Consider the following 25,235-nt stretch of genomic DNA (forward strand, 5'->3'; position numbering starts at 1 on the left):
AGATCATGGCGAGGACGAAGAAGAAGAAGAAGGCTATTGTCTCTATCTAGAAAAAAGATCAAATTCCTTAATCAAAACTACTGACCTGTCATACGACTTGCTATTAATTGAAGTATGTGAACTACTAGGTCTCAACTATGCCTTTATGCTCAGGCTATACAATTATTTGTTTCACAATTGTCCGTCAAATACAGACTCAGCCATTTTCTAAAAGAGGTGTTACGTCTGATCTAAAAAAATTAAACTCAACAATCCCAAGATTTAAAGCGACTTTTCCCGGCATTATCAGAATTCAAAACAGGCAGCAATTTCGGGATTGCCTTCCCTATTATATATAGGTATAGGTACAGGTTCAAGTTCAGTTTTTAGCTGGGTTTTGTTTTTACAGCTATCACAGCTCGGTGACGTCTCTACAAGTATTGATAAGTGATAAGTACAAAATCTGCAAAATAAATACCAAAATTAGTTCAATTTCTGTCGGAAACCGCATAGAAATAATTAAAATCTACTACGAAAATAAGGGAGCTGTGAAAAATAGGTTTACGAAGAAAAGAAACAACTTTTTAGACGAAGCTCAATTTTCACTTGAATAAAAGAAATTGGCGTTTTGGGTATCGGAAAACTTACGACACTACTCTTTTGAGAAGCTTTTACTGTTACTGTTGGTGCTCATTGTGGCTTGGTGCTCTCATTGGAGGATTTCACGATGACGATTGTGAAAGCTTGGAAAAGATAGAAGCTTTCGGCAGACCTTATGTTATTCATTCCTACAATAATGAATGCTTCTTTATAAAAATGCATCTATAAACCAAGGCACAACTTTCTTTTAATATTTAAAAACAATTCAAGGAATAATTTTGAGCTCCTATCCATCATCCTGAAGGGCTTTGGGTTTCTTAGAAGATTGTGAATTCTGAAACAAACGCTGCTAAAAGTAAACCAATAAAAATATTCCGTCTTCATATATATTCAGTCTATTTAGTTACGCTAAAACAGATAGTAGTGTGTTTGATTTATTAAAGATAAATATAGTGTTTTTGAATGAAATGTGGGTTATTCACGCCACGCGCAACGAGTAATACTTACTGGCTTCATACTTATATATGTACATACACCTGTGTTCATAATAATTGCAGAGTGACATACTGTAAAGTTTAGAGTATTTCTTTATTTTTTTATATTTCTTTTTATAAAAATAAGGTTTTATAATAGGACTATGAATAAGTTCGTGCGGTTTTACAACAGATGGCGTAACTTGATTATTATTCCATCGATCCACATTTCCAAACATTCATTGGAGAGCTACTGTCGTAAGGCACAAACGTCAGTATAAGTTTTTTATTTGAAGCGTAAACAACAATATTTTTACCACACTTGAAAATGTCGAATTTCGTGCCAAATAATGTGTTTTTGCGGGGAATTCTTCTTCATTATTTTAATATGAAGAAAAAAGCAGCCGAAAGTCATCGTATCTTGGTGGAAGTTTATGGTGAGCATGCTCTAGCTGAGCGAACGTGCCAGAAGTGGTTTGCACGCTTTAAAAGTGGTGATTTTGGCTTGGAAGACGAAGAACGCGAGGGTGCGCCGCCAAAGTTCATGGATACCGAATTGGAGGAATTGCTCGATCAAGATCCGGCTCAAACGCAAGAAGAGGTTGCAAAAACTTTGGGAGTTGATCAATCAACCATTTCCAAACGTTTAAAAGCCATGGGAATGATCCGAAAGGTAGGCCATTGGGTGCCGTATGAATTGAAGCCAAGAGACGTTGAACGCCGTTTTATGGCATGCGAACAACTGCTTCAACGGCACAAAAGAAAGGGTTTTTTGCATCGAATTGTGACTGGCGATGAAAAGTGGGTCCATTACGACAATCCAAAACGTCGGGCAACGTATGGATACCCTGGCCATGCTTCAACATCGACGTCGGCGCAGAATATTCATGGCCTGAAGGTTATGCTGTGTATCTGGTGGGACCAGCTGGGTGTTGTGTATTATGAGCTACTGAAACCGAATGAAACGATTACGGGGGATGTCTACCGACGACAATTGATGCGTTTGAGCCGAGCACTGCGAGAAAAACGGCCGCAATACGCCGATAGACACGACAAAGTTATTTTGAAACATGACAATGCTCGGCCACATGTTGCACAAGTGGTCAAAACATACTTAGAAACGCTCAAATGGGATGTCCTACCCCACCCGCCGTATAGTCCAGACCTTGCGCCATCCGATTACTATCTCTTCCGATCGATGCAACATGGCCTGGCTGACCAGCACTTCCGTAATTACGATGAAGTCAAAAAATGGATCGATTCGTGGATTGCGGCAAAACCGACCGAATTTTTCACAAAGGGAATCCGTGAATTGCCAGAAAGATGGGAAAAAGTAGTAGTAAGCGATGGACAATACTTTGAATATTAAATTTGTAACCATTTTACGTCAATAAAGTTTCAAATTTCGAAAAAAAACCGCACGAACTTATTCATAGTCCTATTACTACAACAGAAACTAGACAAATTAACGTTTCAAGCAAATTTACAAAATTTTGAACAATTAAACTTTTCAATAAAACTTCGAACTGTTTAGTTAGAATTTTAGGAAACATTTTGAGGCGCATTCATTGAAGGTGGTGACACTAGACCAACAACAGTGTTTTGTATGTTTGATTGCCTGGACAAAGTATTGGTAAAAAAGGATGATAGAATACATGGTTGGGTCTTCCGACTTCGCTATACCGTCAGAACCCATGAATAAACAAACAAAATGAGAGGAAGGAATAGTAGGCAAAAGCAATAGAAACTATCTAAAACAAGAAAGTATACACATACACACACATTATTTTTTATGGATCTTCCGCATAAAAACGCAAAAATGCTGCATTTGGAGGCATTATATCAATTTGTGCTTTCACAATTTAAAGCACGGCACTTCGTTTTCATTATCTCGATTAGTTTAAGTCTCACAAATCACAACATGGCCAAATCATTCACCGAATTTTCACAAGCATTTCGTTTATTTTGTTTGTTTGCTTTGTATTGGATAGGTACCTGACGTCAGTCTTGTGAAAATCGCGAAAAATAAAGTAACTGTTTGGTGAAGGCGCCATTAGCACTCAGTTCGTCGGCTTCAATCTGTGCTGACAGCCACAAGGGCATGGCGAAAGAAAAAAAAAGCAAATCAGCTGATTCACCGATACCAACTTTAATAGATTCGCTTTGAAAATTTGGACTAAAAAGTTTGAAGTTTTGAATTTTTCAAAATGTTGTACAAAGTTTGAAAGTCTGAGTTATATGTATGTTTTTTGCTAAAATATGAACGTTATTTTTATACAAAAATTAAAAAAAAAAAAATAGTCAAAACTGTGCAATTTGTCGCGTTGCTATTATTCTGATCGCAGATGTACACATATATATGTATGAAACTATACTGTGGGTAGTCACGCAATTAGCACGCTGCGAATGTTCCGCACTAAAGTTGAATTTCTGAACGATAAGGGAATTCTCTTAATCTTGCAAGCCCTTGCACGGCGCATCAACTGCACGAATTGGAATACTTTTTATGCAATACAATGACACAACAACAAGTGAAAAGATATTTGTAATATAATATTTGAGAAGTATGTAACAGCAAAATCCACAAATGCCACCCTTTGCTAGTTGTTTGTTGCTATTTTTTATTGTAATCCTGCTGCACTTTGTTAAACTCCACCAAAATTGCCTAAGCGGTTATCGCGCCAATCAAAAAGAAGAAGAAGATAATATCAGTTAATTTTAGTACTTAAATACATGTACATATGTAGTTCTAACTGTTTTCAAATACAACTACAACTACTTTATACACTGAGGTGTTTGTGACGACAACTATGAACAGGTTTTTTAAAGTAATGGACTCGTATAATATCACAAGGGGAAAGTACTTATTTTTCCCCCGGTCCTAGCACAAAACTGAGTAGTTTGCAAAGTAGTTTTGTTATGAATGATAATACTAAAATGCACACTTATTTGATACGGAATTGTCTTTCAGGGACCTTTAACGCCAAGAGTGACAGATGTTAATCTCTTCCCTGTTTTCTCATGATTATTACCTCGAATATTGTCGGATTTAAATAATATTTTTTTGTAGAAAGAAATGTTTTAAGACCTGTATACCATATTTAAGGTACTATTACTCTTAAGAGGTCAAAAAACGAACAAATTAAAAATTAATTCGATTAATCGATATCCTAGTAAATTGCCACTCGGAGAACTAACTAAAAAACTTAATACAGATTCATTAAAGTTAGTCAATTCGAAGATTTACAGCCCAGCATTTTGAGTTAGAGTTATTTAACACTAGAAAGCTCTAAACGGTCAAATGATGAGCGTCCATATTGATGAGGCTTACACGATGTATCCACAGCTTGCTTGAGGCTTAAGGGATGCCAACATATTGGCTGGAGTTGACTGATTTAAGATCATCCGCGTTGCAATTTCCAGCAATGTCTCTGTGTCCAGGAACCCAGACAACGTTCGTAGTACACCGCTTAGCCAGCTTATTAAGAATATGTAGCTCTGCATTCAATTGCTACTTTGGAAGAAGTATTATTACATTGTGGAGATTTTATGGCAGCTTGACGGTCAGAGTAAATAGTGATGGACTGTGCTGCATTAGAGGAGTTCTTGACACACAGCGCAGCCTTCCTTTTAGCTATCAACTCAGCTTAAAAAACGCTGCAATGGTCATAATGCCGTAGACTTAGGTTTAGCTGCAGCACTTCTGAGTGAATACCACTCCCGACCCTATTATTTAGTATTGAACCGTTGGTGAAGATAGCCACTAACCTCGGGACTAGGTCTTTAACTTTATCCCATTAAAATATTTCTGGGATTTGATGAAAGTCTAATAAAATTTCAAGAGCCTTAGTTGGGGTAGAAGGCAGCGCTGCTGTGATAAGAATGGATGTTGTCCTTTGTCGCCTTTCCTTTTTGTTCTTATATATAAAATAAAAAAAAAAAAAAATAAAATAAAATAAAATTGGTGGTCCCAAAATTTGTTTTTATTTCATTGCTGTAATTGTACGTGTATGTTGCAGCGATAACGTGCTATTTGGGTCTTTTGTAGCTGTGTTCTTGACAAACATTTATTCCATTTACTCTCACAGTGTATTTCAAGGTGCTTCAATTTCACTTTATGTGATTTTATTTTGTTTTTTCAATCTAAAGAAGGAAGGTCGTTTTCTTCTTATTGACTTAGCAGATAAAATTGGTGGTCCCAAAATTTGTTTTTATTTCATTTTTTATTTTATTTTATATATATATTTTTTTTTTTATTTTATAACGTTATTTATAATATTTTTGGCCGCCATATTGGATCCGCTATTTTGAATTCTTGAAATATGACTCCAGAATCGCAATCAGCGACCCCAAAAACCTTTTTAAAACAGGTTTCAAAAAAATCGAAATAAGTGTTTTTTATTTTTGACCGCCATATTGGATCCGCCATTTTGAATTTAAAAAATCTGACTTCAGATTCGTAATCAGCGACCCCAAAAACCCCTTAGAAATACATTTTAAATAAATAGAAATAAATTAATATTTTCGGCCGCCATATTGGATCCGCCATTTTGAATTTTAGAAATCTGCTTCGGAAATCGTAATCTGCGACCCTAAGAACATAAAGAATCAGTATTACTTTTTTTTCATTGCTCCTGGTTTTCTTAGGAGCACACAAGATTTTAAATAAACTCTAATTTTTAGTCAGCTTAGACGCCATAATTTGGACGTCATATTGAATTTCTCAATGGGCCAGACGGCTTTCAATAGTGGACATTCAGACGATCATTTTGAGACCTTGGTCTTCAAAATCGGTCCCATAGAATTTTGGACCGGCTAGTGTACCGGTTGACGTGGAACGTCCCATATATATAATAATTGGCGCGTACACCCTGTTTGGCTGTTTGGCCGAGCTCATCCTCTTATTTGTGGTGTGCGTCTTGATGTTGTTCCACAAATGGAGGGATCTACAGTTTCAAGCCGACTCCGAACGGCAGGTATTTTTTATGAGGAGCTTTTTCTTCGCAGAAACACACTCGGAGGTTTGCTATTGCCTGCCGAAGGGCGACCGCTTTTAGAAAAAAACTTTTTCTTCTTTATGGTGCTTTCACCGAGATTTGATCCAACGTTCTCTCTGTGGATTCAGAATGGTAGTCACGCACAAACCCATTCGGCTACGGCGGCCGCCATTTTGTTCTTAGGTACCATATTTTCTAATGTTGGCCACCGAACAATGATTTCTTAGAAGAGAAGATTACTTCCAATCGCTGTCTAGCCAGGGTACTATACGCGGTTTTAAGCCCCATCTTTTACCTGCAGCCGCTTTGTATAAATACAGGCATACTGCTGAGCCTCTCCTGTTTTCATTACATTACATATCACATGCCATATAAAGGCAACCATCGTGAAACCGTAATTACGGGATTGCAATAACGAGGCACCAAAAATCCCGGGTTGTAAAAACCAAAAAAATGTACATCCATAGCATAAACATGAGCCCAAACGGAAGCCCAAACCAAAGCGTTATAGTCCGGGAGCCGGGGGTCATTTTGACTTCATCATTTCATGCCGACTGATTTTAATACTGAAGGCAGACGCCATCCAATGGATGACGAAACTAACCGTCAGTTGGTCCAGTAGCGCTGGGTACGTGCGTGGGATGCTGCGGAACGTGTCGAAAAAAAATGTTTAACCGCGCAGCTGACTATTTTTTTTTTATTCTACTAAATGCCAACAATACACAAAAAAATTTCAGCCGGTATAAAATGAGTTGGTAGAAATTTTTTTTCGACACGGTTCGTACCCTCCCACAATCACACCCACCGCGGGTGCGCCAGCTGACGTTCACTTTCGATATTCATGAAAGCTAAATCACAAGTATAGCCAAGAACTTAACGGTATAAAAACGTGGTCCAAAATCGACCCCTGGCTCCCGGACTATTACGTCTAAGCATCTTTAGGACAAATTTTGATTTTTTTTAGAAAATCCGCAACACCGTCAGTGAAAAAAATTACAAAAAATTAATGGAATTTTTCATCTATTTTAAACTTGTACTTTACAAAAATTTAGTAAGCTATAAAACTGGAAACTAAAAAATTCTGTAGAAATTCTAATTAAAAATCGTGGAATTGGGATGAAAACTTTGTGTAATTTTTCTAATTTTGGTATGGAGCTTGAAACACGGATTTATATGGTTTTTGTTAGACAATGAGCTATATTTTTATAAAAAGCTAATAAATATTAGAAAAAAAAGGTGAAAACTGGTCAAAATGTTGATATACTATCTTTTGTCGTGGTAAATAATTTTTTTTGTCGATTTACAAATGATTTATGATTCAAATTATTAATTTTCACAGAGACACAGAGGCAAACATTCGAAATGAAAGAAAAAATGAAAAAAATATCATTTCAGAGTCAGTAGGGAAGCTGAGATAGCGAACAAGTTTCCATAAATTCTCATTGAGAAACTCTCAGCAGCGAAACTATTGACGCCAGTTTACTTAATACATACAAACGTATATGCCTTTCTGTCCATCAAATTGCGGGTATCCCCAAGTACACATCTTTATATCTACTTAGTTTGCATTAGTGAACCAAAAAATGTTTTTTCCTTGTTTTCTGTTCACTGCCAGCGCCGGCTACCTATGGCATAGTGACGTCATTAGCCAATTTTTTTGTTACGCACCAAATCATTTCGTCTTGAACGTGTTTATTCAACTTATTCTCATCAACATGCGAGCTACAACTTAATTGCAATTCCAAGTAGATGCAGGTATAATATATTGAAAAATAAGTGGTTGGGGAATTTCGACACCTTGTAGTTTTTCAATGAGTCATACCCTAAGAATACTAACAACTTTGCTGTTAGCTCAAATCCAGTAGTAAAACTTGTCTTAGTTCGATTGGAAATTCGCGCCTTGTTTTAGTTTAAACGATATTTCATACAAAAGCGATTTCACGAGTATTTCGGACACTCTCGTAAATTTCTCTGAAAAATATAGGAAATTATAAGGCTCGACTGGACCATGATACATATTCTAGCGATTGGAACAGAAATCAATGGGTAGGCAAGGAATCTTTTATTAAATTGCATAAAAACTGGCGGAAATTTATTTTTGAATTTTTTTTTTAATTATGTTGTATTCTAAGATTTTAAACAAAAAAATGTTAAATGTTGAATGAACGAATGAATACAAATTAGATATGCACCTCGATCACACGGTTTTTGTGCCCTCTACTCATCACAGTACTTCATCCAAACACAGCTCTCTCCATAAACCTACGATGGAGCTGGGTTGGGCTGAGCGTATGTGACTTTCTTCTGGGCGAGATATTTAATCCTTCTTCGCACTATAGCATCACGTTCGAAAAGAAGTTGTGTGTGAGTTTCTGGGGGTTGGTCACAGAAACAACTGGTACCAGTGCATTAGCATTCTTAGTTTGTCCTTAGGAAGGGTTACGACTTGCCTCAACCTCTTCTGATTATACACCACTTTCTTCTTTCGTTTGATCTTTTTCTTTCACTGATCAATTCGCTAAGCTTGCCGCTAACTGGCAGAATTTACCAGATCGTTGATACAAAAATTTGAACACGAATAATAAAAATAAAAAGCAAAACACAGGGTATCTATAGACTCAATAGTCGATTAGTAATTTAATGTAAATTAAAAATTGGAGAATTTTCATATTTGAAAATTTGAATTTTCTTCTGTTAGATCGGCTGTTTCGCGCTATGTGCGTTGACATTATTGATCCACTTTTCTGCAAAACTTTGTTGTCATCGGAAACCACTACAGCGGTATCCTATCCATACTATTTTTGACAACATATTGAAGAATTGGACGTTAACGTGTTTTGGTTTTAGCAAATGTGCCATACAAGAAGTCCAAGAATCGCACTTTTGTGCTTTAAATTCGATAAATTGTTTTGACGATGTCAGCTGCATTTTGCATTTTGCAGTTTGCCTTTTTTGTGGTTTGCCGTTAAATATCGATATCTTATAGAGAACCCAGAAATATCGAAGTCCTCGGAAATATGCTATAGAATTTGGCTCAGCTGAAGCTTGCATGATTGAAATTCGGGCGTAGGCGAGTGGATTGGTGCATGACTACCATTTGGAAGTGCGCAGGTTCGAAGCTCACGGCACAAAGCACCAATGGTTAGAACACATTTTCTTTCTAATACTGGCAACTACAATCGGTAGCCGGTCTTGGCCGCTACCAAAATGCACTAATCGGCACTACATTGCGCGCGTTGAAGCCATTTAGAAACACCAAGGGGGTCAGGTCGCCGTCGGCTTGGTCTTCCCAACGTAGATGACGACATCCTTTTTTGCGAGTTCCACTAGTACATTTCGAAAAGAGCACCTTCTTTGCTGGAACGGTATTGACCATTCGCTCAAGGTGATATAGCCAGCGCAGCCGCTGAATTTTAATGCGCTTCACTACGTCGATTTCGGCGTACAGCTCGTGGTTCTATCTTATTCAAAGATCTTGCGAAGAATATTTCTCTCGAAGGCTCGTAATAACCACTCATCGGTGTTCGTCAATGCCTTTCTAAGAGCGAATGTATTTCTGCCATCAAAAAACTCTCCATCTGCCGTTCCGTGGCGCCATAAAACTATAGGTCCCTCCAGTTGTGGAAGTCATCGAGACGCACAACACACAACAAAAAGGGCGTAAGTGCCAATTATTATACAACTTATAACTTTTCTACTAAAACAAAATTCATTAGAAAATATTGAACGGTGTTTTTAATCGGCTTGTTTTTAATCATAATAAAATACATTAAAACAATAAATTAATTACAAAATTATGCTCATATAATCTGTGGTTCTGATTTACTTAGTATAAACAACTAAGAATGTGTGTCAGGCACGAAGAGCTGAGCTGGTGTTCATAAACTGTTATATATTTGATAAGATTTGAATATTGCGCCAAGTATTCTGATAACAAGGAAAATATAATTATTTTACTCCATATGCATACGTGTATGTGTGTACGTATGTATGCATAAATCTTGTTCCATACACATACCTGCTAATTGAGTTGGAGATAATGTGAAACTAAGTAAGCCTTTTTGTTTATATTTTTAGACATTAAACTAACAACTATCAGAGGGCAATAACACCAGTGCGCCAGTGTAAACAGCGCGAGTAAATATACACTGAGCAAGAACTTGACGACTTTTGTGAATTGTTCTTGACTACAGCCAAACGGCTGAGCGGACTACGGAGCAGAAGAACGCTTATCAGCTTCGCATATCAATTAATAAAATTACAAAAAATTTGCCGATTTTTTTAGACGAAGTGAAGACGATAAAAATCCACGATTGTCTTTCGAAACCGCGTAAAGAGGCTGTCATTACCGACAAAGCGCAACTGGATATGCAGATAGTAAAAAATCAGCAACACTTACGGATGGAGTTAATGAGTTGTAAGTGTTTGACGACAATCAACTAGGTGCTACATACAATTTTCTCTGTGTCGGCGTTTAAAAAGTGTTGCGATAATGGTAAAAGTTAACAAACGGCTTTTGCCGATAAAGGCACATTTCTTCTTCTTCATGGCGGGTAAGTTTTATGCTCGATGTTGTTTAATTCTATTTGCTATTAATCCATTTGGCTTCAATCATATTCAGCAATGGGTCCAATTCTGCCACAACTGTCGGTTTATGGAAAACAGTTGGGCATTCCACCGGATATTATGGGCTATATAACATCGGTCCTGCCAATTATGTATGTAATAGCGAAACCGATTGTAGGCTATATTGCTGACTATTTTTCGGTAATTACTTGTGCCACAAATTTACAATGTAACAAAAAAATATTTCAATTAAGCTGATGTTGTTTTTAGCATTTCCGCAAATTTATCTTCTCGCTGCTAATCATCCTGATGACACTCGCTTATGCCGCCTTCTATTTCGTACCGCCATCAGCACTGCAGGCTATCGATGATGTAAATGCTACTTGGAGCGTCAGTTTCATAGCTTCGAATGTGTCCAACTGCGATTCAGAGGTATGTATGTGTGCACAAGAATTTGCTACGTTTACGATCACCTTTTTAATTCCATCGACTATATAACTAATATACTATGCATGCATCTATGTGCGAATTAGGGTGGTTCAAATCAGATTTTGGTGAAGTGTTTTAGTTACGCAGGAAATGATGGAAATGATGATCTTCGCAGATTGATAAGGATTGACTGTTCGTAATTCCTATAATTCCGTAATTCCTCTCAAACTATAATAATTTACAATAAATCTCCATCTTCTGGAGTTTTTATCAACGATTTGAAAACCAGAACTATCATCCCTATTTTGAAAAGTGGTAAAAAGAATGATGTGTAAAATAGACTGGGCCAAAAAAATCGACTTTTTGTTTTCTTCACTATATCGAAAATCTTGTTCAATGTGATTGTGAAGATTAGAGCCCTTAATATTAATATTAAGAGGTCTATCACCTTCAATTTTTATTTTTTATTTGTGCTTTCAATTTTGCGTCAAAGCTCCCAAACTACTGAGGTGAAAAAATCTTTGTATACATAGATTTTTAGTAAATTAAATTCCCTACAAAAAGGTCTCTTTCAAAATATTTGCCAGATGAGTCGTTTCCGAGTAATCAAGCTTTTTTATTTAAGTTTTTTATTTTGAAATTCTGCAATTTATCAACAAATAAATATAAAAAAACGAACAATAAAGATTTTGTAAGGAAATTCAATTCTGTACAAAAAAGGTTTCTTAACATTTTTTTATAAAATTGCTCTTTGAAAAGTTATTCGCAATTGTAGATGAAAAAAATTAAATTATTGTTTTTTTCTTTGTTTAACCAATTTTTTACACGTATACTCAGTGGAACAAATTGATATTTTATTCATTAAAAATCAACATTCTTTCAATGTTATCACTTAAAATATCTAAATTTTATAACATATCCAAACCTATTTTCTGTTAATAGCTATTTATTATTATTTATAGTAAAATTAAAATTAACATTTTTTTTGTACACTGTACAATTATAGTCTGATCTCGAAGTTTTCTATTATGTCTAAAGGTTTCGAAAAAATTGTAAAGGAAAATATCTAATTTGCGACTAGGAGCTTAATCCCGCACAATCAGCATGGATTTGTCACGGGTAGGTCTAAAGTTTCCAACATAGCTGCTTCTGGCGAATATTGTTTTTTGCTGAAGGTTTTCAAGTCGATTATGTTTACACGGACTTTTCTAAAGCCTTTGATAGAGTTTCTCTTCGTTTCTATTACGTAAATGAGCCTCGTTTAGTTTTCATTCTGTTTTCTTTCAAAGCTTGAAATCTTATTTATCCGATAGACGATGTGTACACAGTAACTATTGAGGGGGAATGTTCGGAACTCTTCATTGCATCCCTAGGGTGCCACAAGACAGTATTTTAGGACATCTTCTCTTTGTTCTATATATTAATAATATTAGTATGCTTTTCATTTGCCAACTTTCTTCTGTATATTGATGATTTAAAAATATTTTCCGCAATGAGAAAAAATAAGGATGTTCCTATGTGGCAAACGGAAATTAATGCGCTCGTTCGCTGATGCAGTAACTCTGGTATCTCTATGAGTATTAAGAAATGTGTGCATTTACTTTCACCAAAACTCAAAATGTTTTCCAATCATCTTATAGCATTGATAATACTTTACTTCAATCTGTTCATGAATTCAAAGATCTAGACGTGATCTCTGATTCCCATTTTTTATTCAATACTCACATTAACTTTATTGTATTCTCTGCTTACTCACTATTAGGTTTTATATGGCTAGCAAAAGCTCGATATTCTGGGACCCCTACTCTCTCAAATAGCTTTTTACTTCCTTTGCTCGGTCCAGATTAGAGTATACCACATTTATCTGGAGGCTTTGCAATTGAGAGAATTGAACGTGTACAAAAGGTGTTCCTTAAAAATGCTCTCAGGTAAAAAAAGGTGTTTTAGACTTGAAATAAACTATAATACTTTTGAATCAAACTAAAGAAAAGGAAGCTTCTGTTACACTTACACCTTTGATCTAGAGCAGGGCCAATATTGTAGCGCCGATATTATAAGTTCTGGTTATCGCTAAAGTTACAAGAAATACAATACCAGGGTCGTTTGAAAAGTCCGTGGAAAAATTAAAATTACTTAATTGTTTGGGTGTATAATAAAGAATTCACACTGGTAGCCTTTATAGATATCGAAAGCGCGTTCAACAACATCCTACCGGAAACCATAATAAAGGCACTGACGGATTTCGGGATCTCTGGCGCTCTGGTTGAGTGCATAAAAAACATGCTCTTGAGCAGATTGGTGATCGCAACCCTAGGGGCCTCAGAGATCAAGAAAAAAGTTAGCAGAGGAACACCTCAAGGCGGTGTGCTGTCCCCTCTCCTATGGGTGCTGGCACTAAACTCCTTGCTAAAGAGCCTAGAGGAGAGAGGACAACACGTCGTAGCATATGCGGACGATGTTGCAATGGTAGTAAGAGGGACATTTCCCAATACACTTAGAGAAGTCATGCAAGATTTACTAAACATGGTTGAAAACTGGTCAAATGCAAATGGGCTAAGCGTCAACCCCAATAAAACTGAACTCATCCTATTTACCAGGAAACACAAAATTCCAAATATAGCTCCTCCGACTCTAGCGACAATAGCATTATACTCTTGTAAACAGCTGATAGGACTAAGTTGGGGTCTCTCCCCATCTATCGTATACTGGCTTTACACGGTAATTGTCAGACCAATCCTAACATACGGCATATTAGTATGGTGGCCAGCTCTAGATAAATTGTACATTAAAAGAACCATGGCACACGTACAAAGAATGGCCAGTCTTTGCATCTGCGGGGCCCTCAGAACCACACCTACAGATGCACTAAATATTATGCTTAACATTTTACCAATAGAGCAATACGGTAAGCAAATAGCTGCCAAAACAACTCTCAGACTAAGAGAAATCGGCCTACTCAGAACGAACCAAAGAGGACACTCTTCAATTTTAGAACAATTCCCCTGCATTCCCAACACAATGGATTTCTGTCAGAGCAAGGACATCAATTTTAATAAATCCTTTGTCACAGTATTTCCTTCCAAAGAGGAATGGGATAACGGGCTCATTGTTAAGAAAAATGACTTAAACATCTACACAGATGGCTCAAAACTGGACAACAAAGTAGGTGGAGGGGTCTACTCCGATAAACTCGGAGTATGCCAATTATTTCGCTTACCTGATCATTGCAGTGTATTTCAGGCGGAAGTCACTGCCATAAAAGAGGGACTTAAAGAAATAAAAACGATTATCCACAAATGAAGTCTTCATTTACTCGGACAGTCAAGCAGCAATAAAAGCGCTTGAATCAAAAACGCACTCGTCAAAAACAGTTCTAGAATGTTTTAAACTACTAGATGACGTATCTAAGTGCTACAAGGTGCACCTTATCTGGGTACCAGGCCACAGGAACATTGTAGGAAACTGTAAGGCGGATGAACTTACACGAACCGGTACAACGCTCGATCTCGAACCGGATAAGATGTTGATACCCATGCCTATAGCCACTTGTAAATTACTTATAGACAGGGAAACCATCAAAAAGGTAAATACAATCTGGCAAAACCTCACAGCATGCGAACTAAGCAGACAAACATGGCCGAACTGGAACAGCGGTCGATCGAAGATCTTGCTAAGATTCAACAGAGAATCTATAAGAAAAATGATAGGTGTATTAACTGGTCATTGTTTAATAGGCAGACACGCTAGAAGGTTAGGACTCCCGTACTTCGACTGTAGAAGCTGTCTTAATACAGAAGAAGAGGAAACAGTCAGACACCTTTTATGAGAGTGTGAAAGCCTATCTATGAGAAGGCTGCGCACTCTCGATACAGCATTTCTAACCGATGTAGCGGACATAGCCCATCTAAAACTAACGAAGCTCTGCTCGTTTATTAAAGCAACCGGATGGTTTGAAAAGGAACACGTAGAGTAAGGATAAGCTTCAGTGGTATCACAATATACCTGCGAAAGGTCTAAGTGTGTCTTAGACAACCACCTTACCTACCTACCTACCTAATTGTTTGGGTAATCTTTTTCATTTTGCGAGTCTCCTTTTAGGCTTAAACACTTCGTTCAATGCTGTTCTAGTTTCATCATCCCTTTCAAATAATAGGATTTGTCCAATTTGTCCATTTCCCGCCAGCCATTTCTTCAAATTGGGAAACAAATAGTAGTCCAAGGGATCCGTGAGAGTCAAGTCTGGAAAAAAGGAAAGTTGGAAACCTATTTCCCTTGATTTTGCGACCACAAATACTGAGGCATGAGCTGGTGCATTGCCGTGATGGAAAAGGAAAATCACTCGACTTCCTCGATTCAAATGAATGCCAAACACAAACAAATCAACCGAACTGGCTAGAACTTTATGTGTGCTCTTCCAAGAGATGCTTTTAACTAAACATAACCTCGGCACGCGCCAGCAGTGCCATCTCTCTGACTTTGCATGGACTTTTCAAACGACTCTCGTAATAGGCACTACTTTTTGTTCCAAAACGCCCATTGCAGTCTAATGTTTCTTACCTATATAGCTCCTAAAGAATTTTGGAAATACCCGTCATTTATGTCTTTTAGAAAAGCTTTTTACAATATTTGCAATTGTATAGTAAAAAGCGCCAATTTTTGGTAATTTATAATACATTATTGGAAAAAATAAATATGCGTGCTAGAATATTTGCCTTACAACCCACAGATATTTTGAAATACTTATGGCTTTGATCGAGGTGGAAATTGATTAAAAAAAAAACTAAATAAAACTGCAAAACCACCCAAACCCATCGGCAAAAGTCTTATTTAAGACAACAAGTCGAAGAAAATATTTATCTTTTACTTTGTATAGAATACGTATGTACATATAAGGGGGTTTCATTATGTGCCCCATGACCTTTCGGCGCTATTTATTCAGCCATGATCTGCCCTTTGTTTTTCAATGAATTCAGTAATTTTTATAACTTCATCATGGCAAAAGATGATTCAAAAGCCAACAAGACAAGATCTACTCGATGGAATCATCGTTCATCACTGCAAACAAATATCGCAGGTAATCAACTTTCAATAACTGAAATTGAGAGACGCTGATCTTGACAACATCTGGTTTCCACAAGGCGGGGTAGCCACGCGGCACATCGAACAATAAAATTATTTCAACTAGTTGTGACATTGAATGACCTCTCAGAAGTTGTGATTTAATACTATTGGACTATTACTTGTGAGGTTATTTTGAATTATTTTTTGGAGTCATTGCTCTTTGTGAAAAAACCAGATTCTTTTGTTGTATGTTTCTAAGTTTTTTAAGTCTATTTCCAGCGGGCTATTCAAGAAATATCACCCTATTCGTTTAGATCTTGCAATAGGAGCTTTGGGGGTTATATTCAAAACTTAATTATATCGATTATGCTTTACAGAGAATAAAAAAAAAACACATTGGGATTTCCTCAATAACAACAAGCCTTTAAAAGTGCCTTTTTATAAAAAAATATCAGCTAGTTAGTAAACATCTAAAAAATAGAAAAAGTGGTATTTAAGTAGAATACTTTGTTTGTAAACATATTAATTTGGTTCACTTAAATTGATCCCTGATAGTATTGAAAAATAGCTTATAGCTAAAAAGTATTGGATGTTCAAAAAAGCTAAAAGTTCGTACGAGTACCTGCCCATACCCGTTTTATTTTTATTAGATTTTTATATTACGCATAACTTCGAAAATAATTCTTAAGTAACTTGAATATTTATTTATAAACCAGTTATTAAAAAATGGATAGAATCCATCAAATACCTTCCATGTTATAATTCCAGTTGTTTCGCCCAGTTGTAAGATTAAATTTCGAGATTTTCTTCAGTTCTTCTTTTCATTTTTCTCAGTTCGAATGCTTAAGTACTGATTTTTCTCCACTATCTTCCAATTTTAAAATGTTACTCGAAAAAAGAACGATTTTATTGATGCAGGAAATAAAGAGCTGCAACACAGAAAACATAGTTTGTTTTTTGTCAGAGGATACTGAAAAAATTTGAATGAACTCATTTTGAAATATCTAAAAGGAACAAGCATTGCTCAATACTTTCGAACGGGTTGGTTTTACATGGAAAAATTATTTAATAGCATTTTCCATTTAAATTTCAAATTCAAATTTTCATTTCAAATTGAACCAAACTTTTTTCAAATTAAACGAAACTTTTTTCAAATAAAATTAAACTGTTTTTAAGTCTAGTGACCCTTTATTATGCATTATTATTATTCATTAATCTATTTTTATAATTAATGAGCCACCTTTTTAATAGATTAGATACAATAGAAACTGTCGCAGATTAAAAAAAAAAAATAGTTTGTAATTATGGATAACGTAAGAACCCATAAATCCCAAGAAGTGCGCATTGAAATTCATACCAGTTGACTCTCCTATGCTAAGACCGAGAAAGAAAACATTTGCTAGGTTATAATTCCATGCCCGACCATTATTAAAGAGTTCTGCTGGTGTAGAGCTCGACAATTTAGGGTATTTTCAAGAATTTTTTTTTTAATTAAAAAAAATGAAAAACGATATCTAAATTTTTTAGGCTTCTTTTACATACAAAATTTAAGAAAAAAATGTGTTTTTTTAATTTTAATAATTTTAAAAATATCGCTGAAGTTGACGCTCCCGAAAAATTGGACCTGGATATTGTTGGTCATTTTGGCTCTTCTATTTATCTCAAACACAAAAACAAAAAAAAAAATATTAATCAGTAGCTGTAGCTACATATGTCCGGTACTAGAATAAAAAAAAATTGACAAAATGGCGCGGTTTTGAATTTGACACTATAAAAATGGGGGTTTTTTCAGTTTTTTAATACAAAAAATACCAAATAATTAAAATAATAATATGATTCTAGTACGGGCGATAGCCATTGATGTTGTGAACATCATTTGGGATGTAAAAATTCAGTCGATTCGGTTGAAAAGTGTTTTTTTTTTGACAAACCTGTCCGAAAAAAGAAGTTTTGAGATAATTGAGTTTGAAGGCTTAAAGGGCGCGTGACGAATCTGACTCTACCTTCTAAAACTGCTCTAGAATCGAAAGTACTGGGAATATCATTACAAAAATTTTACAGTTTACAGTGTATTCTTAAAAGCCTATACTTTCGAAATATCAACAAAAGTAGATTTTTTGAAAATTCTAGACCACCGGGATCCTTTAAGTGACATAAATGCTGAGCATTAGCGAGTGACGAACATATGGAGCAACTGGCATAAATAAACATACTTTGGCAACACCCGAAAATTGCTGGCAAATATTATTTTTATATTTGTTTGGAGGCACTTAAAAAGTATGAGTAATTAAACTTGCTCAATATCAGAAAAGACAGTTGGCAGTATTGACTATAGTGGCTTATACCAGTTTTAAGTTTTAAGGTAAAATGGCCAGAACGCAATATCGCTGTGTAGGTAGACTCTTACTTCTTTGGATTTCCAGTAGCAATTCATAGTATTTGATTGTTTATCCGAGAGACGAAGTGGTTTCAAGACATTGGGAATTAGGGCTGGAACTACCTAACCTATAGGGTATATTCGCAAATGGCGAATCTTGCTCGATGATTTTGTTGTTGCTTTCACATGCAAATTTTAAGTCGAGCGAATAAAGCCCAAGCACAGCAAGCAGAGAAGTGGCGTATCAAAGACAGCTAAAGTTAGTATTATTGAGAAAGATATCGCACTATGATTTAATATGGACGATATATTTTTTAATGTGGTTTTTTTTACCATATACAATTTTTCGTTTCTGCGTTTTGTTATTAAATTTAATTTGAATAAAGTTTCACTAAATTTAGAAATGGTTTAATTTAATTTGACAAAAGTTTCCCTTTATTTTGAAAAAGGCAACGTTTGATTTGAAAAAGTGATAACTGAAAATTTTATAGCTATATTTTCGCCACGAATGTAAAGGAGCAGTTGTACAGTAAAACCCACATTACGCGAATGTGATAGCTAACCTAACAATTTCCTGGGACCCTAAACCGTTGCGATTTTAAGTATATACCTAACTTGCGTTTTATAAAAACTATTTATCTTGAAATATATTTAAGGCCCAACACCTTAGGATAGTTAAGCAAGAGCTACATGCGAGTTGAGTTCCTCTCCAGTTAGGAGTTCCGCCAAAGTCAGAGGAGGCATTTCTGTGAGGTGGTAGTAAAACATTTTGAAAAGAAAAATATTCCGTAGATAGGGAACCACCCTAGAGTATATTTACTTACACTAATATAAATGCTCTACTAATATAACAGTTTACTCATTCAAACATTTTTCTCCCTCTCTTTAGATATTAAAGCTGCCCTCGGTGGCTCACCCAGCTCTCTGCTTCTTCGATGGTGCAAATAACACCGATTTCCTTGCATACTTTACGGCTACCTCAACAGCTTATGCTCAACAGCTAAACTTAACAAGCAACGTGATATCCCCAGCCGATACGCACATGTGCTTCACCTCATCTACTTATAACACAACAACAGAGTTGACAACTCCTACCAATGTTTCATGCCATTTCACGCCGGACTTACAACCAGACTACATTTATTGCACATCCACTTTCTGGCTGTTTGTTATATTTATGTGCTTGGGAACAATTGGCTTTAATGTTGTCAACTCCATTTCGGACGCAATCTGCTTTGATATGCTTGGTGAGTCTGAAGAGGGCAAGTATGGCGCGCAGCGCGTTTGGGGCACGATAGGCTTTGGTGCTACTGCACTGCTTGCGGGGATTGCGGTAAATATTTGGACTGCAGAAGCACTCAAAAGTTTTACACCAGCCCTCATCGTTATGCTTATCTTCAGTGGCCTCGATCTGCTTAGCGTTTCCAAGCTGAAGTTGCCGAAGCTCTCATCGTCAGAGTCCATTTTCAAAGATGTCTGGAACTTGGTCAGTCACCCGGCCATAGCTATCTTTTTGGTGTTTGCTACAATCGCCGGTATAATCGACTCATTCATTATCTATTTTATGTTTTGGCATGTCGAAGAGGTGGCCGCCGAAACGGGCTATATGTCGCAGATTAAATTGATCGAAGGCTGTGTTGTTGCTGCCGAGTGTCTTGCCGGTGAGGTGCCTTTCTTTTTCTACAGCGGCGAAATTATCAAGAAGCTGGGCTATATCCATTGCATGACAATGTGTTTCTTCTTTTACGCGATGCGCCTCGCGCTCATCGCTTGGATACCGAATCCCTGGTATTTAGTTGGTGTGGAATTGTTCTTCCAAGGCAGTACCTATGCGCTCTGTTACACTTGCATTGTGGCCTATGCATCAGCTGTGGCGCCACCTGGCACATCGGCGACAGTACAGGGTCTAATGGCTGGCATGGACGACGGCTTGGGCTTCTCTATCGGTTCGCTGGTGGGTGGTTTGGTTTTTAAACATTACGGCGGTCGACGAAGCTTCTTCTACTTTGCAATATTTGCATTTACGGCGTGTGTGCTTCACATGTTGGTGCGTCCACGATCGCGTAAGAAGCAATACTTGCCCAAGAGTGGTTACCAAGTGCCTAACGAACAGGTGACTATTGGTCCGTTGGCTTTGGCAGAGCAAAGCAAGGCGTGATAAAGACTGTAACAGTGGATATTTTATGCTACACAATTTGTTTGTGTAATTTATTATATATTTGTATTATTGACAATTTTGCGTACATACGTTTAAGACAGTGAAATAGTATACTTATATATGTAAGTATGTACATACGCATGTAGATTTATATGTTACGATTTTGATACAAGCATTTCATCAAAAGGTTTAGTTTTTTACCTTAAACGTACGAAATACAGGGGAATACGGATTTTAGGCATTTGCTTGAATTTGCAAAACTGTACTCAAGTCAAATAATATTTTATATGAGTGGTGGCTAAATATAAGTGTAAATAACCTGTTTTGTTGATAGGAAAATAAGAAATAAACGTCAAACAAGCCAAATATATCCTTCCGTCTCTGTTATTTATGTGAATTATTTCTAAATTTAAAATGCTTTACAAAACTCTACATTTTTCTAACCCAATTCCTAATATCATTTGCTTCAGCGACCAAAAAATGTTTGCTTACGTTGTCAGCTCATGGTCTTTGTGCTGTAATGGAGTGAATTTAGCGATCACTCTTGTGGCGAAATGAGGTTAGGAAGCTGAAATCGGTACTATGCATAAGATGTTCTTGCTCTATTGACGAGGGATATGTCTTTTTCGAACGTCCAAATATCTTTATCAGGCTTTCTCTGAGACGTTTGCGGGCAAAATAATACGAATCTAGCAAACCTTACCATTTTTGTAGGTAGCCAAACAGCGATCTAGGCCTCAGCGCACATCAATTCAAGATGTGGAGGTCACTCTCGCTTATCAACAACACAACACCTCACTTTGTGGGGTTCCCAGCCACTCTAGAGTGGAAGGAAATGAAAGAGCGGATGAGTGTCCAAGGAAAGGCTCTGAACTGGACCAACTGCGAGTGGTAGAGGACATTAGCATTCCTCTAAACGAACTGTACACTGCGATTGGCTTGAGCGTAATCACGGAAACCAATTGAAGGTGGTCTCTGACTACTAACTGCAGGGTCTCCAAAGCGCTTTGGCCAAAACTGAATCTTAAATGGACAAATGCTCGCTTGGATTCAAGAGATGAATTACCAGCGTCCTCACAGGAGTTATAACGGGTCACTGCACTATTGGCACCTTAACCAGAAGAATGGGTGCACCTCGCGGGATTTTGGGAGATGAAGAAGAAATTGAGTCGGTACAGCATCTCCTTTGTGAATGTCCTGGACTTTGAAGAAGCCGTGCCAAATAACTTGGCGATTATTTCTTGGAATACCTGGGAAAGTTGTAAAATGTCTCACTGGAGGGACAAGTTACCTTCATAAAAAGATCCAAGTGGTTTAAGCAATTTAGTTAGGGGATAGAATCACATGCAGGTATCACAAAGGACCTTAGGGCCACGGTGTGTCTTGTCTTAGACAAGCAACCTGGCTAACCTAACCTACTACGAATCTACATTAATTTGTTAATTCTGATTTATTTTCCCATACAGACAATAGTAGCCAGCTGATTCTCACCAAGCCGCGATGAACACGCTTGAACAATATTGAGAAATATTGAATAAAAATAAATAAAATAAATAAAATTAAATAATAAATTGTTGTGTAGCCCTCACAGTGCGTTTATAGAAAATAAATCACAATCATTTCTTCTTACGAAGCGCATTTTCATCTCGGCGGCTATACCTATTAATAAGCAAAACTGCCACATTTGTGACGTTGGTTTTTTTTAATGCTGCTTGAAACGCCATTTCAGTCAACGATGAGCGCTGCAGAGGCATGGTAAAATATTTTTTGTGGCCAGAAATTGAAAACTTGGGCTTGGATGATCTGGGGTTTGAGCAGAATGGCGTGCCATGCCACACTTCCCATGCCACAGCCGATCTTTAGCGTGCCAAGTTCAGTAATTGAATTACCAACCGTCTCGGAGATTTCAATTGGTCACCTTGGAGCTGTGATTTGACGTCGTCAGACTTTATTTTTGTGGTGTGGTGTAAAGGACCGATGTTATGCGAACAATCCAATAACGATTCAGGTCCTTAAGGCAAAAATCGAGTTAGCGATTCGTGAGATAAAGTCAGAAACCGTTATCAAGTTCGCTACTACGAAGCCAGTCGAGACAGCTACGTGAATGAAATAATGTCTCATAAATAATGCAATGTTTGCTCTTTCGAATAACAGAAACTTTTTCTTAGAACTTATGTTTTCGAAAACTTGTTACAAAAAATTGACTCGCCCTGATCTACATACATACATACAGTAGAAACTCGATACTTGCAACATAATTTTTTTTTTTCATTGCGTACTCAATACTGGCGACATTCACCATTTTCTACCTCGATACTTGCAACATTTTTTGCTTTGTCTTTCTCTTTTGGTGTTTTTACGAATAAAGTTCGAGGAAGTACTGTGGGTTTCCACGCTGGTTGGGTTGCAAACTTTAAAAAGAGACATGGAATACGATGGCTAAAAATTTGCACAGAAAAATTGATTTGATCATCAGTGACTCCCTCTACGATAAAACTCTTGTGCACTCAAAAGAAACCTCGGCTCCGAGACATAAGATCGATAAGGGGAGAATAGCGTTCCTTGCTTGTACAAATGCTGCTGGAAATCATAATGCAAAAATATTGGTTATTGGGAAATAAATAATAAATTGCGTCGAATTCGCGTTCAGTAAAAAAAAATATTGGTATACCTGTTGACTACCAAATAAAGGAAATAAAGGTGCTTGGATGACTTTAGTTTTACTTGAAGAATTGTTTCACGGACCATTTTTCCAGAGACAAAAAGTAAGGTGAATTTATTTGTCAAACTTCGCGGGATTAAAACTTCGCTCTAGTTATTTTTTTCATGAGTTGGCATCACTGTTAATAACATCTGGGCCAACTTTCATGTGAATGTCATTATCAGTAATATATTTAACGACCAAGAGTGCATTTTTCGATTTTTACAATGTCTGATTTGATTGAGCAGCGAAGTGCCATCAAATTTTGTTTGCGGAATGAAATTTCCGAAAACTCTCAATTTCTTGGAGAAAAGTCGTCGCGTTGATGTGTGTGAAACAATGCTTTCAGACTATCAGGACAAGCTCAAATGCATCATTACGGGAGATGAGACTTGGATTTATGCTTACGACCCTGAAACAACCGATCAATCAAGCGAATATCGTGCTAAAGGCGAGGCCAGACCGAAAAGAGCACGTCAAAGTCGTTCAAAAATAAAGGTCATGATGACAGTTTTTTCGATTTTCGTGGTGTGGTGCACTATGAATTCGTTCCACCTGGCCAAACTGTTAATAAGGAATATTATTTGAGCGTTATGCATCGTTTACGTGAAGCAATTCGTCTAAAAAGACCAGAATTATGGGCCAACAACTCTTGGTTTTTGCATCACGATAATGCACCGTCTCACACTGCACTCGTTCTTCGTGACCATTTCGCCAAAAATTCCACGCATATCGTTCCGCAACCACCGTATTCGCCTGATTTGGCTCCGTGTGACTTCTAGCTATTCCCAAAACTCAAGAGACCACTCCGGGGAACGCGTTTCGAGTCGATTGAGGAGATAAAAACTGAATCGAAGAAGGTGCTGATGGCTATTTGTCATGTTTCGGGGATTGGAAAAATCGTTGGCATAAGTGTATTTCATCGAGAGGGGATTATTTTGAAGGGGATGAAATTGATTTACAAGAACAAATTAAGATTTTTCATTTTACAACCAAATTCACCTTACTTTTTGCCCACAGTATATGTTAATTTTTTTTCAAAACAAAGAATCCTGTTTTAATAAAATAAACAAGTCAAAAGTTCCTTCGTGCGCAAAATCTTCCGGAAAAAGCGCTTCTTCTTATTGCTAATGCTCCATGCCTCACCACAGAAGCCGAGTTAAGGAGCTACGACGGCCAAATATCGGTAATGTGTTTTTCTCCATCAAAACGTTAAAAGACTTACTAAATTGAACTACAAAAGCTCCTTTTAAGTTACATTGTTGCTCGTGCCTAGCGATGAGTCATGGTGAAATATCGACCGGAGAAATACAATATACTTTTTAGATAGTGGATGGGATGCTCTTACTGCAACTTCAATTTGTGACGATTTCATTCTCTTTCGGAGTTACGATTATAGATATCTGATGATGCATCCAATATTCAATTCATTGCAACTGTGCTTCGGGAAGTAGTGCCATTGCAACAAGTTTCCCAATCTGAAATCGAACAATGGATTGTTGAACCTCAATCGAAACCCACAGATTTAAATGAAGAATACTGTAATGAAGACGACGAAAGAGTCGGTGGAGGAACTAACAACGTGACGTTAAATACGAATAACATTACATGAAAGGAGGTAGTATCAGCATTTAATATGTGCTGGGATGTTGTGACGCCTCAGAAACAGTGTGGTACTGAACAAGCGAGTGTGCACAAAACAAACCAAACTCGAAAATTTCTTTGATTTCAAATGAAACTTGTGGCCTTACAGTGCATTTAATTAATATAATAAAAATAAAGTAAAAAAAAAACGATTTAAATTTGTATGGAAAGAAACCTCAGCACTTGCGACAACATGGTAACTTGCATCGAGCCCGGCTTTCATTACGAGCAAGAATCGAGTTTCTACTGT

General features: G+C 36.9%; 1 protein-coding gene across 7 annotated transcripts in view; it reads left to right on the top strand.

Annotated features, from left to right (window-relative positions):
• The window catches only part of LOC129243678 (major facilitator superfamily domain-containing protein 6), an 84,014-nt gene extending 63,017 nt beyond the window's left edge, over positions 1-20,997 (top strand). For all 7 annotated transcript variants that reach the window (XM_054880874.1, XM_054880873.1, XM_054880878.1 and 4 more), the window contains 4 exons: positions 10,127-10,602; positions 10,671-10,816; positions 10,886-11,047; positions 19,372-20,997. In XM_054880874.1, coding sequence (XP_054736849.1) covers positions 10,542-10,602; positions 10,671-10,816; positions 10,886-11,047; positions 19,372-20,640 — 1,638 coding nt within the window. In that variant the 5' untranslated portion in view covers positions 10,127-10,541 and the 3' untranslated portion in view covers positions 20,641-20,997. The remainder of the gene's footprint in view (positions 1-10,126; positions 10,603-10,670; positions 10,817-10,885; positions 11,048-19,371) is intronic.
• The last annotated feature ends 4,238 nt before the right edge of the window (positions 20,998-25,235 follow it).

Source organism: Anastrepha obliqua, chromosome 4 (assembly GCF_027943255.1).
Source record: "Anastrepha obliqua isolate idAnaObli1 chromosome 4, idAnaObli1_1.0, whole genome shotgun sequence".
Lineage (NCBI taxonomy): Eukaryota > Metazoa > Arthropoda > Insecta > Diptera > Tephritidae > Anastrepha > Anastrepha obliqua.